The sequence below is a fragment of the Channa argus genome, chromosome 2, assembly GCF_033026475.1.
Source record: "Channa argus isolate prfri chromosome 2, Channa argus male v1.0, whole genome shotgun sequence".
NCBI lineage: Eukaryota > Metazoa > Chordata > Actinopteri > Anabantiformes > Channidae > Channa > Channa argus.
In genome coordinates this window covers 13,991,135-14,005,161 of record NC_090198.1, presented here as the reverse complement: position 1 = coordinate 14,005,161, position 14,027 = coordinate 13,991,135, and the positions used below count along the sequence as shown (strand labels likewise).

The following is a 14,027-nucleotide window of genomic DNA, read 5'->3' as shown; positions in this document are numbered from 1 at the left end:
AGCTGTGTTCTCAAAGCCAAAGTTATAATGAATGTCATGTTTGAAGTCAGATATGAGGGCATCCTCCTCAAAAATTACCAAACTCAAAAATGCTACTGTATCAAGACGGGCAGGTGAAGTAATATTCATAAAAAAGCAGTTGTTCATTGATCATCGCACCAACTTTAATGGATCTTCATTTTTTAGCTTTTCTCCACGCTTGCTTATAAACTTATTAACTGTCCGTTGTTGCTACATTTATGACAAGACATTTTACATTTTACAAGACATTTCATGACAAAAATGAAGAATAAGGGAATTGAAAGGGAAACCTCACAAAAACTAAAACTCCAATTATTTCTTATAGGAACATTTAAAAGCCTTCCTAATTCAAGACAGTATAAAATGCTAACAATTGTTTGATGCAGTTTTCAAAATGCCATAATAGGCCTACTAATAGTCATATTCCAATATTCTAGAATTTCGTAAGATGCTTATACAATATTACAATATGCTTTGTATTGCAAACTAAATTTAGTCATTTATGGGAGGTGGGAGTTTCAGCTGGTCAGCCAATCACTGATCCAGGATAAAATATTTTGGTAACTATGGTGAACTTTGGTATATTCTTGATCACTGGAGGATGAATTAACTGACTGAATGTGAGACACAGATACAACACGAAAACACATAACATGTGGTTGTTTTTATTTGAAGATCTTATGTTTTCACAAAATAAATGGGATAAAAAAATGCATAAGGGATAAACAAGAGCGTAGTGAATCTTATGAAAGATACAGAGGGGCTGTGGGGTTGCTTTTGAGAAATTGCTGAAGTAAAGCATAAAAGAGGGATCACAGGAAACACATACTGTATAAAAATTGACTGTACAATATAATGTGTCCACATAGAAGAAAGCACTTTGTGCACTGATCCTACTATTGAAGAGTTGTACAGTTGCAGAAAACAGTTTTCACTAAGGACAGACAGTCCATGTCATCCACATATTCAGGCAGATTGTTTTTGTCTTCTGACTTGAAATTGCATATCTACAATTTAGTGAGAAATAATTGTATTTGGGGACTGCAAACAGAGGTCCTCTAAGTGAAAAGAAGTTCTTTACATCTCTATCAGAGTAGGCAAGAAAACAAAGTGAGGCCTTGGTGAAAGGATTAAGCAAGGAAGAGGGCCCAGAGCAAAGTGCTGTGTCTGATAAGTTTGCTGAGGAGGCTGATCTGCAGTGGAATTTGGCAGATATCAAACCATTACATTTTCCAGAGGACATAAGAAAAAGAAGGAAGACCATTTAAAATGTTGCTAGATAGAGATGAGCAGCACAGATTGCGACAGGGACCTTTTTGTTTGTATAGCTACATCTCACATCAGATACAGCCACTTAGGAGGATTTAGGTATATTACTAACATTATTTATCCTTTTTTGGCATGCAGTTCAGTAAATTAAACTCCACTCCCAGTCCCAGTGCAGCCCAATCACCAACAACAACCACAACAGCAGTAGCAGCAGCAGCAGCACTTTGCCTTTTTTTCTGACCTGGAGGCCGACAGGAATGAATCCCTTTTAAACCCTCCGCACACATTTTCTTGTCAGTGTGCTTTGATTGGTCACTAATTTTCAAGGCTTTTCACCTTTGCAACTGGATATTACTGAATGGCTTCTCATCAACAAGACAAAGCACTGAGAGTTTTATTAAGGTCTGTTGTGCAAACAGTGTATTCCTTGTAAGTTAAGTGGGTATCTATTCATTAAAGTTACAGCTATCTACACACAAATGCAACTTGTAATTTTACAGTATAAAAGGAACAGCCTTTTACACTGAATCGGTATTCAGACAAAATGTTTTCCCTCTTCCTGCAATTAAGCTTTCAGCACAATGATCTATAAATGTAGTTTTTTCCTGATCTGTAGGATTCATTCCCATAACATAACCTAAGGAGGTTCCTGCAAACAGCTACTCATTTCTGGTAAAATATACTGTGCAGTAATCAGTTGGGACACTTCAGTATAGGCATTTTATTCAGGGGGCAGCCGGTGAGCTAAGACTGTGTTTATAAACAATGTAGCATAGGTGATTTTTTTCTAATAAGTTAATTCAAGCCCATAAAAACTTAAGAAAAGTAAATATCTTAAGTTAAAAAATACATCATCTTCTGATTAACAATAACAATAACAAAGTACATGTTTATTTCATAGAAACCATTTAGAACTTGCTAGAAAATGGTGGGAAACAGACTTCTAAATATCCATTATTGGATAAAAACAAGCTGCATTTTAAAACTGTCAATTTCAACAACAACAAAAAACAGCGGTACAGTGTTCCAAGAATTACAGTATTTCCTTTCATGTATTTTGGTGGCATTCTGAAAAACATATTTGTGATTGAAAACCTGTGAAAGCGTAAAGGGAGGTCTGTTTTTTTACTTGATGGACATCAGTGACAAAGAGGTGGCCACTGCTAGTTACAACCACACTCACATAAAGAAAATCCATATTTCTTTGTTGCTGGTAAGTTGTCAGTTAATCAAAGGTCACCAGGATCAAGTGCTTGTATAAATGCGTATTTGAATCTCAAAGGGTGTTGTAAAAAAAGTGCATATGCATCATGTTTGTTAAAGCAAAAAAAACTAACAAAAAAACCAAACACATACAATTTCTTTATGTGGATCAAAATATATTACTCTATTTAAAGGAAATAGATTGGATCACAGTTCAGTTTACTGAAAAAAAAACTAAACATGTATCACCGGGGGTCAATGAATATGCAACTGCTATATGCTGCCCTCAAATCAAACTTTTTATATGCTGCCTCTATTCATTCTATATTTTCACATACTCTCTAATGAGTGAACCCAATGAAGACAAAATGCCAAAAAAGAGCATAATGTCAAAAAGGAGTGGAATAAGAATATAAAAATGCTAAATAATATTTTATGTCAGTCCAGAAATACAACAGTAAGCTTCAAATCTTTGTGTGTGCGTCTGAGTGGCTGACATACAAGCTCACAGTACTTCTGTCTGAACATCAATAACATTAATTTATATCCCCATTTGGCCTGTCACAAGGCTTTTACTGAAGCTAAAAATCATAAACACATTTACACTTTAATCAATATCATAAAAAATATGGTGTAGCAATGAGTGTTCCTTTTCTCCCGAGACATGGGTGCCAAACAAGTTAATATAACTTATAATATTTATGAGTAGACAGGCGCCACTACAGCATGTGCAGCTTTACACATTCCTAAACTGATATAGAAGAAAGAGAAAATAACATTTTCTGCAATGTTTATAATGAGATCCCTTGCACAGCAACTGATAATGTTCTCGACTGCTAATGGCTGTAGTGATGAAGGCCTATGCAGGCAACATACTGCCTATGCAATTTTAGGTTTTACAAACAAATGTATATTAAGCTATCTGAGGCACTTCAAACAGAATTGCAAAATATGGAGAAAGGTAGAAATGCCAATTGGGTTTCCTCTAACTGCTGATTTAAAGCAGAGGATTCTGTGCATGGACATTATGACCATAACAAACAGAAGTGCAAACGTGACAGTATTAGCCACGGAGCAAGTAGATCGTGTAAACTAAGTAGATTAGTTTACACAATTATTTTGGTGGTGATTAGTTATTCCAATGGGCACCTATAATTTACGATTAATAAGTGGCTTTTGCTTTTGGAAGATAAAGGCATATGTAGCTTTTAGCACAGTTGTTGTGGTCAAAGTCTAATTCAAAGTTAATGGGGACACAGACTAAGGCTCATGTATGAGAACATGTTGCTGATACTTCTGTTCTTGCACCTAAAGGTACAATATGCATTTCTTTGTATATCAAGTTAGAAGTACCGTGAGACTCAAATGATCTTTTTCAACCAAGTCCTCCCACAGCATGTTCAACAATGCTTTGCCCATCCCAGCCCTTGAGGTGTTCGAAGGGCTGGGATTTCTCTGACTGATCACAAGGGTAAGTTTTCTCATTTAGAAGAACATTTTTGAAATGCTGGCAGACTGATCACTGACCCAGAGAAGCTTTTGAGATTATCTCTCCAAATCAGGATGTTTTTTATTTGTGTCTCAACAATTTATATTAATAAACATCAGTTTTTGTTAATGAAGTGTATAAATCTTAGTCTGGTCAGTGATAATATTAGTGTTGTTTCTACTTCTCTCCAAAGTTATTGTTATAGTGCATACTATATAGTTCTGGGTTCTTTCAAAACTAAAATAAGAACCTGGCGCCTACAGTAGCTTACTCTGTTCCTAGGCATTTGTAAGAAAGGTGTCTATGCCGACATTGACCCATTTCACTGTAGGGTTAATTTGCCACAGCATCCCTGATGAGTTCCAATGTGATGTGGCCCTGTTCTCCTTCTATTCTCAATGTTTTTATTGAACTTTGCTGACTGAAAAAAAAAAAAAATGAATAAAAATGCACAATGAATTAAATATTGAATTATCTGATGCACAATATTTGGCTACTCGCAGTTTCTGTCCCTCAATTTTCTCAAGTTTGTCTATTCTGTATAAATCTAAAAATCACAGAATAGTATCATCAAAAACTAGATAAAAATCTGAGAACTCACTTTCTTTCTTCAACAGATGAGACACTGACATCCAAGCATTGTAAGCTTCGCAATGCCATACACTTTCTTTTGCAAATGAGATTACCAGAAATCCTCATTAATCAAAAGGTGGGGAGTCTTGGCAGTGTTAGCACAGCATGAAAGAATATTTTTGTTGGTGTTTTCTTGTAAATTTTTTGTTTTCTCCTATTTTAAAAAAAACCCTGCGGCATATTTGAGGGTGTTCAGATTTGACTGTGGTGGAAGCAAGGGGATGGTGACAGCAGAGGGAGCTTGTTAAAAGAACAGTTCTGGCTTTTATGAGAGAATGAGTATACAGACAACTGGAGGCATGCTTTGCAAAGATCTACAGGCATTATGCAAAGCCTGCACCAAATGCAGTCGACTGTGCTGGAATGGTGGTGTAGCCCTATTTATGCAAAACAGGGTTATTTTCAGGCAGTTGTTTTATAAGATGACCACAGTCCTTTGTGTTTGTGCCATTTACAAGTCAAAAACAACTTATTTATTAGTTTTGTTGCTTGAAACAAACTGAAAGACTGCTCCAGTAATAAATCAATGTGGAGCATTGAAACCATTTAATGTCCTTTTGTGTGCTTTGTATTACACACTTTGAAACCTTTTATAAGTAGAGGCAACCTTAAAAACTAAACTTTTATTATTTATGCCACTCATGCTTGAAATTACCTTTGTCTTCATTGGTTCAAGACAGTTTATCACAATTACAAATCATTTAAGATGCACAGAAAGGCAGACATACTTTAAGACCTTGATTGCTCTACAGTCAAACTTAAATATGAAAGCATTCAGACCGGAGGTCATTGATTTGACAGCTGCTCACTCAAGAGTTGTCCCACAGTGCTTTGCAGTGTACCTCCAGGTGCTTCTGGACCACAGGCATTCAATCTCTTTCAACCCTGAATCTGCCCTTACCATCAAATTTCATCAAAATTGAAGTTGGCTGGTGTGAAAGGCAAATGATTACAATCTGCTCTCCTGATTGAACTCCGCTGACCTTTCTGCAACAAACGTGTCTTTAAAAGAACCAGCAAATGTCAAACTATTCCTTTTTCTTCCATTGGGAGGGCTGAAGGGTCCAGCCCACACTGCTTCATCTGGACGGCAATGTCAAACAGGTAGTCATAGCATTCACACCTACAACACACAGCAGTATTTTTAGTGTCAAAAGAGAAACATTTAAAATAAATAAATGTTTTTCTTCATCACACTCGATGCAGTACACTACTATATTCTTAGTCATAAATAAAATGTATGTAGTAAATCGTGCGGGCAGCTAAATGCTCACATGGTCTTGGCTTTTTCCCATGACTCGCCCCACACATAGACACCATGTCTGCGAACAAGGACCGCACATGAATCTGGGTAGTCATCCATTGCCCGAGCCATCCGGTCCTTCAAGTCCTTCTCCTCCGGTGTGTTTTCAATAATTGGCACAACCAGGGTGTCATCATAGCTGCATATATGCAGGGCAGAAAAGACAAAATACACCTAGATTAATAGCAATATAAAAGGTAATACAGTAGCTATAAACCGAGACAAGTAATGACACTTTCTCAGTAATAATGACATTTTTTTTTAAATTGTATTGCTGTTTCATTGTTGTCATTCTCTTAAAAGAAGAGAAGTTAAGAAGTCAAGGGAAAAAAAATGAGATTAAATGTTTAAAACATCTTTGTAGGCAATTTGAGAAAAATACATCAAAAAACAAAAACGTGGTTATGTTGGTATGACTTCTGTGGCAAAATTGGCAGATGCCATAGCACACAATTGTGGAAATCTCAACTGCCAGATTATATTAAGTAAACTTGGTAACTTTCAGCTTTGCCATGCATGAATTTTTCGCACTATTGTGGAATAAATACATACATAAAATTACAAAAGAATGACTACAGTGTTCGACCAGTGATCCTCTACCCTTGCCCTAAAAAAAATCTATGATGAGAGACAAAACATTTCTATAACCAAGATGTAAATCCACTTGGTTGAGAAATTAATATGATAGGAAACTCTTTGGACTAATCCTCACTGCTTGATTACACACCGATAGTTAGTGCCTGAGGTGCCCTTACGAATCCCCTTGATCATCTCCTGGTGTGTTATCCTGAACTCTTTGCCAGGATACAGCAGCGTTGCCATGACAGCAGCCTTGGAGTGGGTGTGTATAACTGCCTTTGCCCCTGTATTTAAGCAAAAGGAAAGCACATTTTGAATTTTGACTGTTGTCAACTGAAACTGGCTTTCCCAATATTCGTTGCAAGGCAAGACAAAGCATGCTATCCCCCAAAGGTTGTTATTAGATATCAAGGCACACTAAATTCTTAGGTACAGTTGAAAGTGTGTTAGTCATGGCTTTTAGTTTCAGGCTTCCTTATCAATGAAAAATGCAAACTTTCACCTTGACATTCACAAAAGGTGGTGAGGTGAGGTAATTTAAATGTTGACCTTTAATTACAATGTGTCTCAAATAACACCTATCATGCAACTGTTTCCTCATTTACTTCTTGTTTTTTCTATATCATGTATTATCTGTTTAAATAAAAAGGGAATTTTCTTTAGTAAAGTATACTGTATCTCTGACTTCATTCATAACAGTAGTATTTGGATAATTGATGCATTGGGTCACTGAATGTCAGCAAACAGTGGGAAATATGGGCGGTACATGTATGAGGGACTCACCTCTCATAGTATAAGCATTCATAAAAAGTGGTGTACACTGGCTCTTCTTTAACTTCTTCCAGGCAGGTGGACAGCTGATGTCCCTCTCCTCTACATCACACACAAACATGTCTTCTGGCTAAGTAAAACACACATTATAAAAAGGTATTATTTCAAACTTAGCACACAAATATTTAGAAAAATAATTAGTCATAAATCTAAGTCATCATCGTTAATAAAGTGCAAAACTATGGTTAGAACCTGCTCACCTGTATTCGCTCCTTTTGGACCCCAGATGGTGCAATATAAATCTGATCACTGTGGGTTACACAGCACACCACATGGAATGTATTAATATCAAGAAGAATGACAATAAAGTAGATGTTGAGGGAGTTTGTCATGACAAAATTATGACAGAAGAATTATGACAAATACCTAGAATGTTCCCAGATTATTTTGTTTTGGTGTGTACCAGGTTAAAACCCTGCAGCTACTGCAAATCATGAGAATCAAGTCACTCATAATAAAGAAAACCTCTAATTACTCTGTTGTTGTTTTTTTAAACAAATCTTACTTTGTATTGCTCCAGATAAAAGACCTAACGGGGGAAAAGTTAGAAATGAACTCTTTAACTGACCCTCCGTTGATCCCATCAAAATCTTCACAAGGATCACATCTTCATCTAAAGGTTAGAGCCTTAAGGTTTCACCATAACATGTAAAAGATGAAGACACTGTACTTCTCTTTAACTATCAACAAACAAACCAGATAAAAAGTAGCCTATTGACAATGAATGCAAGTTTTGGCAAGGCTGACTCAGCATCTGAGTCATTTCTGAGTCAAGCCAACTGTGCCCCACAACTGTGGGAAAAAAAACTTCCCACAAAAAATTCTAAACTTAAATTCAGATGCACACTAACAGAACGTAAAAACATACTCATTACATTTTGTTGTGTTAAATACTTTTATTATACCATGTATTTAAATGATGTTACCAGAATCCAAAAGTATTATAATTTATAAACTAAAGGTAAAATCATGTGAGTTGTTTTCTGTCTGAATGGAAGACATTCAAGGAGCAACAGCAAATAAGTAATCTTGTTTTGTTTCATAAGGGGTTTTATAAGGTTCACTTGTTGGCTAAAATACATGTCTGCCATTCCCTATTTCAAGTAGGGATTTAGTAACAGGTGGGTCTTTCTTTGTAGTTGCTATCCAAGACAATACCGTTCAAAGATGTTTTTAATAACCTGTCAAAGCCTTCAGTTTAAATTCTATTTCACTAAGGCAAAACTGTGGCCTTTTTTTTTCACATTAGATTTGCACATATTGTTAACACTGATATACCCATCCTCTCATCAGCCTTGCTGCACTTCTGTCACAACACTATGTAAATAAAAAAGTGAAATGAAGGTGTGTCAAGCAGTGGTTTAAATTCATTTAGAATGAAAACCCTTTTCATTGTAAGATGGGACATATACCTACATTGACTGAGCATGAAAATGCATCAATTCTTTTTATTCAAAATAAATGTACATACGAACCCTTGTCTTAGACTGATCCCTCCACCTGTACCCGTCACCCATCCCAATTGGTAGAAAAGCTGACATAGCTCAGGAATGAGCACACGAGGATGCTCCTTCTCCTGTAACAGACACGAGTGATAATGAAGTTATCGTAAAGTTAATACATACTCCTCAAGTCCAGCTAAACTTGTAAACACATAAATCCATTCTGCCAACACTATGTAGGAAAATGTATTCAGGTCTGATGAGACCAGGTTTGAACACCTTGCCATATTCCAAAAGGTGTGTTTGGCTTAAAAGTAACAACACAATATCAAAGGATAATGACATTTTAGAATAGCTTAGCAAGATCAGAGTCATGAATCCAACTGAAAGTCTGTAATCTGAACTTGAGAAGACTGACTGAAACTGACATTTGATGGACATACAAGTTTTCTCCAAGGAAGAGTGGAAAACATTATCAAAATTTATCACAAAAGCCTAACATTCACGAATGTGAAGACTTTATCATAGTTTTAGAAATTACTGAATCAGCTTCACTTTTTGCATTGTCTATTGTGGGTTTAATTTGAAAATGCCCTTTTGTTCCTCACTCTACAGACGATGGAAGTCACTGAGCAAAATGCTAATGGTGGTCCACTTGGATGGACAAAATTGCTTGAGGGCCTGATAGATATACTCTATTAAAATCAAATGACAGAAAAATGAACTGTTAGGCGCGAACTCCAAGCACTCCAAGGTAGCATCAAACTATGGGGGAACACGAACTTAAAAAGAAGACATTAAACTTTTTGATTTTTTAAACATTTGAGAAACATGTTTTGACATTTTCATTACAGGTTATTATTTTAGAGCAAGTACTGTTGGACCAGTAGTGATGGCCACACAAGGCTTTATGAAGCATTGAACCCTTTTGGACCATTGTATTAAAAATTGGCTCACAACTCGAAACGTCATTCATTGAGCACATGGTTGACATCTGCTGGCACAGTGGTTGCTGCAGAGCCTTGCACCTCACTTGTGCGGTTTAAGTTCTGTTGTTCTGTAAAATTACTTACAGTGGACAGAGCAAATATTTTCAGGGTTCAATGAGGCAGTAGATGTAATATTTATAATATAATATATGTTTTATTGTGCTTGGTGCATCCTGGGTGTGCTTGTGCCATTTAGGTATTTTTGGGGTAGGTAACAATGGTGTTGATGTTTTTTATTTTACACAATTTAGGAACATTTAGGAAATGTATTTGTAATCCTTTCCAGTCCGGTGAGCATCAGCAACTCTTCTTTACAGCCTTCAAAAACCTCCTGTGTTCAAGCCATGACACATTTCTAGAATCCTCTCTTGTCAAAATCAGACTTTGTTCATGAAGACCTAAATTTATCTTCTTTAAATATAGCAGGGCCCTTCAAATTCAAACATATATACATTATACACACCTGTATACATAAGTATACTCTTATGTTGTATGTTATACTTACCTGTTTTTGAGTAGACTCTTGACCTACATCTTGGAAGCCATTGCCGGTGCCACACAAGGATGACATCTCCTGACAAAAGCAATGAGCACATTTAATAATTCACAATGCCAAGAGAACATGGGGTAAATGGTAACATTAATTTTGGTGTCATGTACAGGCTTGGTCACAATGAAACATCATTCTGTCGATATCTTACTTCCTCCTTTTGATTTATTCTCTTTTGAAACCAGATACCATGGAAATAATAGTATGAATAGTAAGAGATAATTCATTTACAGTGCAATTCTTCTCCTTCCCTCATTCTCACACATCAGTTATAAAGAAGTCAAGGTTTATGTGGATGGACTGGCAAATAGACAAATTTCTTTTTATACCAATGATTAAACAATAAAAAAAAACCCACAACTTTGACATTGAGTGTAAACGCTTTTACCATTCGGCTGCAATTAATAGCAAAAAATGTACTAGGCTAACTACAATCACACTTAAAGGTGCAAAATACAAAATGACATTAACAAAAAATGTATTAACAAATAAAGTAACAAAAAAATAAAAAGAGTATTTTACATTAGAATAGTTTATTATTGTGGACTACCTGGCTGCAGTAACACTAGCATGAACTGTTCAATTAGTTACATAATGTTTCATTATAATACAGGAACTGTAGGGAAGGCCCTGGAGTTGTTGACAAGTAATATGATGGTAGTTAGCTTGTGTAGCTTGGGGTAAAATGTGACTGGTTAAGCGCAGGAGAATAGGCTAAGCTAATGTTAACAGATGTCTGTAGGCTAAAAAGCTATTTAGAATTGCCAACCATCTCCATACAACACAACGCCTTAGGTATTAACAGAAGTATTTGCAGGGATCCTTAGGACAAACACAAAAACTGCTCTAATGTGAAAATACTTTTGTTATGATTTTTTTGTAAATTAAATCTTGTTTTATACAATAATACTTACTGTTGTAGCTGTTCTGAAAATGGTGAACATGTCAGCACATGGTCATGACTTGTTATGGTTTTTTTGTAAATTAAACCTTGTTTTATACAATACTACTTACTGTTGTAGCTGCTCTGAAAATGGTGAACATGTCAGCACACATATCTTCCTGAGAAACTTGATGTCATTCAACACTGAATATGCAAATTTGTATTATGAGGAAAGATTACATCAGGTCATCTCATTTATTTGGTGGCTCTGTTTCAAACTGTGTGCTTATCAGTCTACTAGAATAAAATAATAATAATAATATGCCGTTAGGTAACAAAGAACAACTGCCATCTGTTATTAAACACAATACAACCTATTCAGTTGTTTCTCTGAAAACATTACTTATCAGTATGCATCTTTAGATAAGCAATGCTGTGTCTTTATAATCATGGTATGCATATTATCATGTGTTTAAAAACATCAGGTCAAAAAGTGCTTCTCGATGAACATGCCTGTTTACACTGGAATAAAAATGTGCTTTACAGGCTCGTTTAAGAGGACCGATATACGTGATTACTGTGAATCAATCCAGTAAGATGGTGTCACGCTTCATTCATTGTTAATATAAAACATATGGTAAACACTTTGACATACACTGTAGGCCTGTAGCATTATTAACATTCTCTTCCTGAATGGTTCGGTTAGCTAAGACAGAGTTAAAGTAACGCTACTCACATGGCACTCGTTCACCAAAGTAACGTGGAAGCTGACTTAGTTGTCAAATGATTAGACACTACTCTTCTCTCGGTTGCGTTGATTCCCCGTAACAAACAGAAAACGCACGGTTAAGGCAAGTTAGTTTCTATGGACGCTAGCTAGTGCTAATGCTGCCTCAGCCGTACCACAGCAGTTTGACCAAAATAACCTGAAGACACTTGCGTGCATTGGATTCCCACTGTGTCAGTTTCGATTCACTTATTACCACGGGAAAACATCCAAAAAGACAATAACTACTTAACAGTTACCTTATCTGTGATGTAAAGTTAGTCCATATGGTTAAAATGTATGACGTGCAAGCAGATAACTGAACGCTACTAGCGGTTGTGTCTCCGCGTCATCAGCATGCGACAAACAAACAGGGTGCCGGCGACAACGTTTTCGCCTGAGGATTTAGATCTAACTCACAACCTTGGAAGAGGCTTAAAGTACGGAGACCATACAATTAATATTGTTATAGCTATGAAACACATTTAAGTGTGTGTGCCATGGAATACCCACAAACCAATCCAAAAGAAAAAGGAGGAAGGTGGTGTGTGGAAGGCATCCTGGATTTGGTTAAGATGCAACATATTGGAAGACTTTAAAAGTGCCCATATTTACAACAATGGTTTCGGTGCCTTATGGTTAATATTACCCTATGGTATTTGGCACACTTTGCCTCCTAGCCACCATTTTGAAAGGGGATGGCATGTCATTAGACCCCAGGTCAATCTTTTGCTAAGTGATTCACATGGTTCTACACCAGAGTAAATATTTGTAAACTCTGATTGATTTGCTTTCTGATAACCAACATTTTACCCGGCATATTAATAATTTACTTTACTGACAGATTTGTTGTGGAAAAAAAACTCGCAACTTCTACATGCTTCTCTCCATCACACCGAGTTATTTGGGTGCTTTCTGAATTTATGGTCATATGACAAAACATGTGCATAGGTGCATACAACAGATAGAGAGATTGTGTCAACTTATCCACTGGGTCATCTCACCTTACTCTTCCCTAAGCCTGTAAAACTAATTCCAATACAACAAATCTGCAATAATCATATTTAAATATTATATATTATATTTTATATTGAATTGTTGGAATTTTATACAAGTTTATCATATAGCTACATCTGAAACTTCATTTTACTGTGCTGGTACTTTTGCAGTGGTAATATACTTAATTGGATTCAGTATAAACTATTTCATAAAAGTGACATTACGTTCCATTTACTCATTTGTTATGACTTTTGCACTTTTGGTGGCTGATCAGATCACCATACATTACATCAACAACTTCCATCTCCGTCCATTGATACTGACATAACTGACTTAATAAACCTTGCTCGCATTCTTCTTCAGACTATATCTTATAAATATTAGCACGTGGTAAGTCACAGAACTGAAATATTTATTAAGATGTGTTGCTTTTAGTTTTCTTTGCTTCTAAATGCAGTTCAAATCAATCCATTCTTTATCAATATTGAAATTACCCTATAGAAATGTAACATGCTGTGTTGCATGCTATTCTCATATATTGTATTTAAAAATCCCAATCCCATTTATAAATAAGTTTTATTAAAAAACAAATCATAAAGGTAAAAGATATGTATTTCATGAGAAGTAGGGAACCTAGTTTGAACATGCTTTCATTCAGGCATGCAGTCATTGGTTGTAGCTGCATACAGCCTCTTCACAGCTTAGTTTGGTTTCCTGTTGATTATTCCAATTGCATATGGTAAAGCGTAACTGCAAAGTACCCTGTGAGTACTCTGTGAAACTTCCCTTTTGGAGAATTTGGAAGTGTCAAATTCTCCAAATGCATCGGCTGCACAGGGTAAGTAGGTAGAAAATCATTTGAAACAATCCTAGTTTCTTTACTGTGTGTTTAATCTTTTCTGTGAACACATCTCTGCATTTACTGATTTTAATGTTTCTGAATAAGTGCCGAAAGAAAAAGAAGAAGAAGTGCCTTCTTCTTTTCCTTTCAGCTATTCCCTTTCACGGGTCAACACAGCAAATCATGTGTCTTCCTCATGATCTAACCCTGTCCTCTGCATCCTCTTCTC

General features: G+C 36.1%; 1 protein-coding gene across 4 annotated transcripts; it reads right to left on the bottom strand.

The window, feature by feature from the left end:
* Positions 1–2,159: 2,159 nt before the first annotated feature.
* On the bottom strand, positions 2,160–12,349 carry apip (APAF1 interacting protein). 4 transcript variants are annotated; one of them, XM_067495634.1, is made up of 9 exons: positions 11,929–12,204; positions 11,324–11,379; positions 10,265–10,333; positions 8,804–8,904; positions 7,529–7,577; positions 7,281–7,398; positions 6,646–6,781; positions 5,890–6,057; positions 2,160–5,738 (listed from the first exon to the last, which is right to left on the bottom strand). In XM_067495634.1, the coding sequence occupies exons 2-9, from the start codon at positions 11,363–11,365 to the stop codon at positions 5,639–5,641; spliced, it is 783 nt and encodes a 260-aa protein (XP_067351735.1). In that variant the 5' UTR covers positions 11,366–11,379; positions 11,929–12,204; the 3' UTR covers positions 2,160–5,638. The 4 variants fall into 4 exon arrangements, with proteins under 4 accessions (XP_067351735.1, XP_067351736.1, XP_067351738.1 ...); XM_067495635.1 differs by lacking the exons at positions 11,324–11,379; positions 11,929–12,204 and adding an exon at positions 12,219–12,349; XM_067495637.1 differs by lacking the exons at positions 11,324–11,379; positions 11,929–12,204 and adding an exon at positions 12,219–12,312 and having other exon boundaries at positions 10,265–10,330.
* Between the last annotated feature and the right edge of the window lie 1,678 nt (positions 12,350–14,027).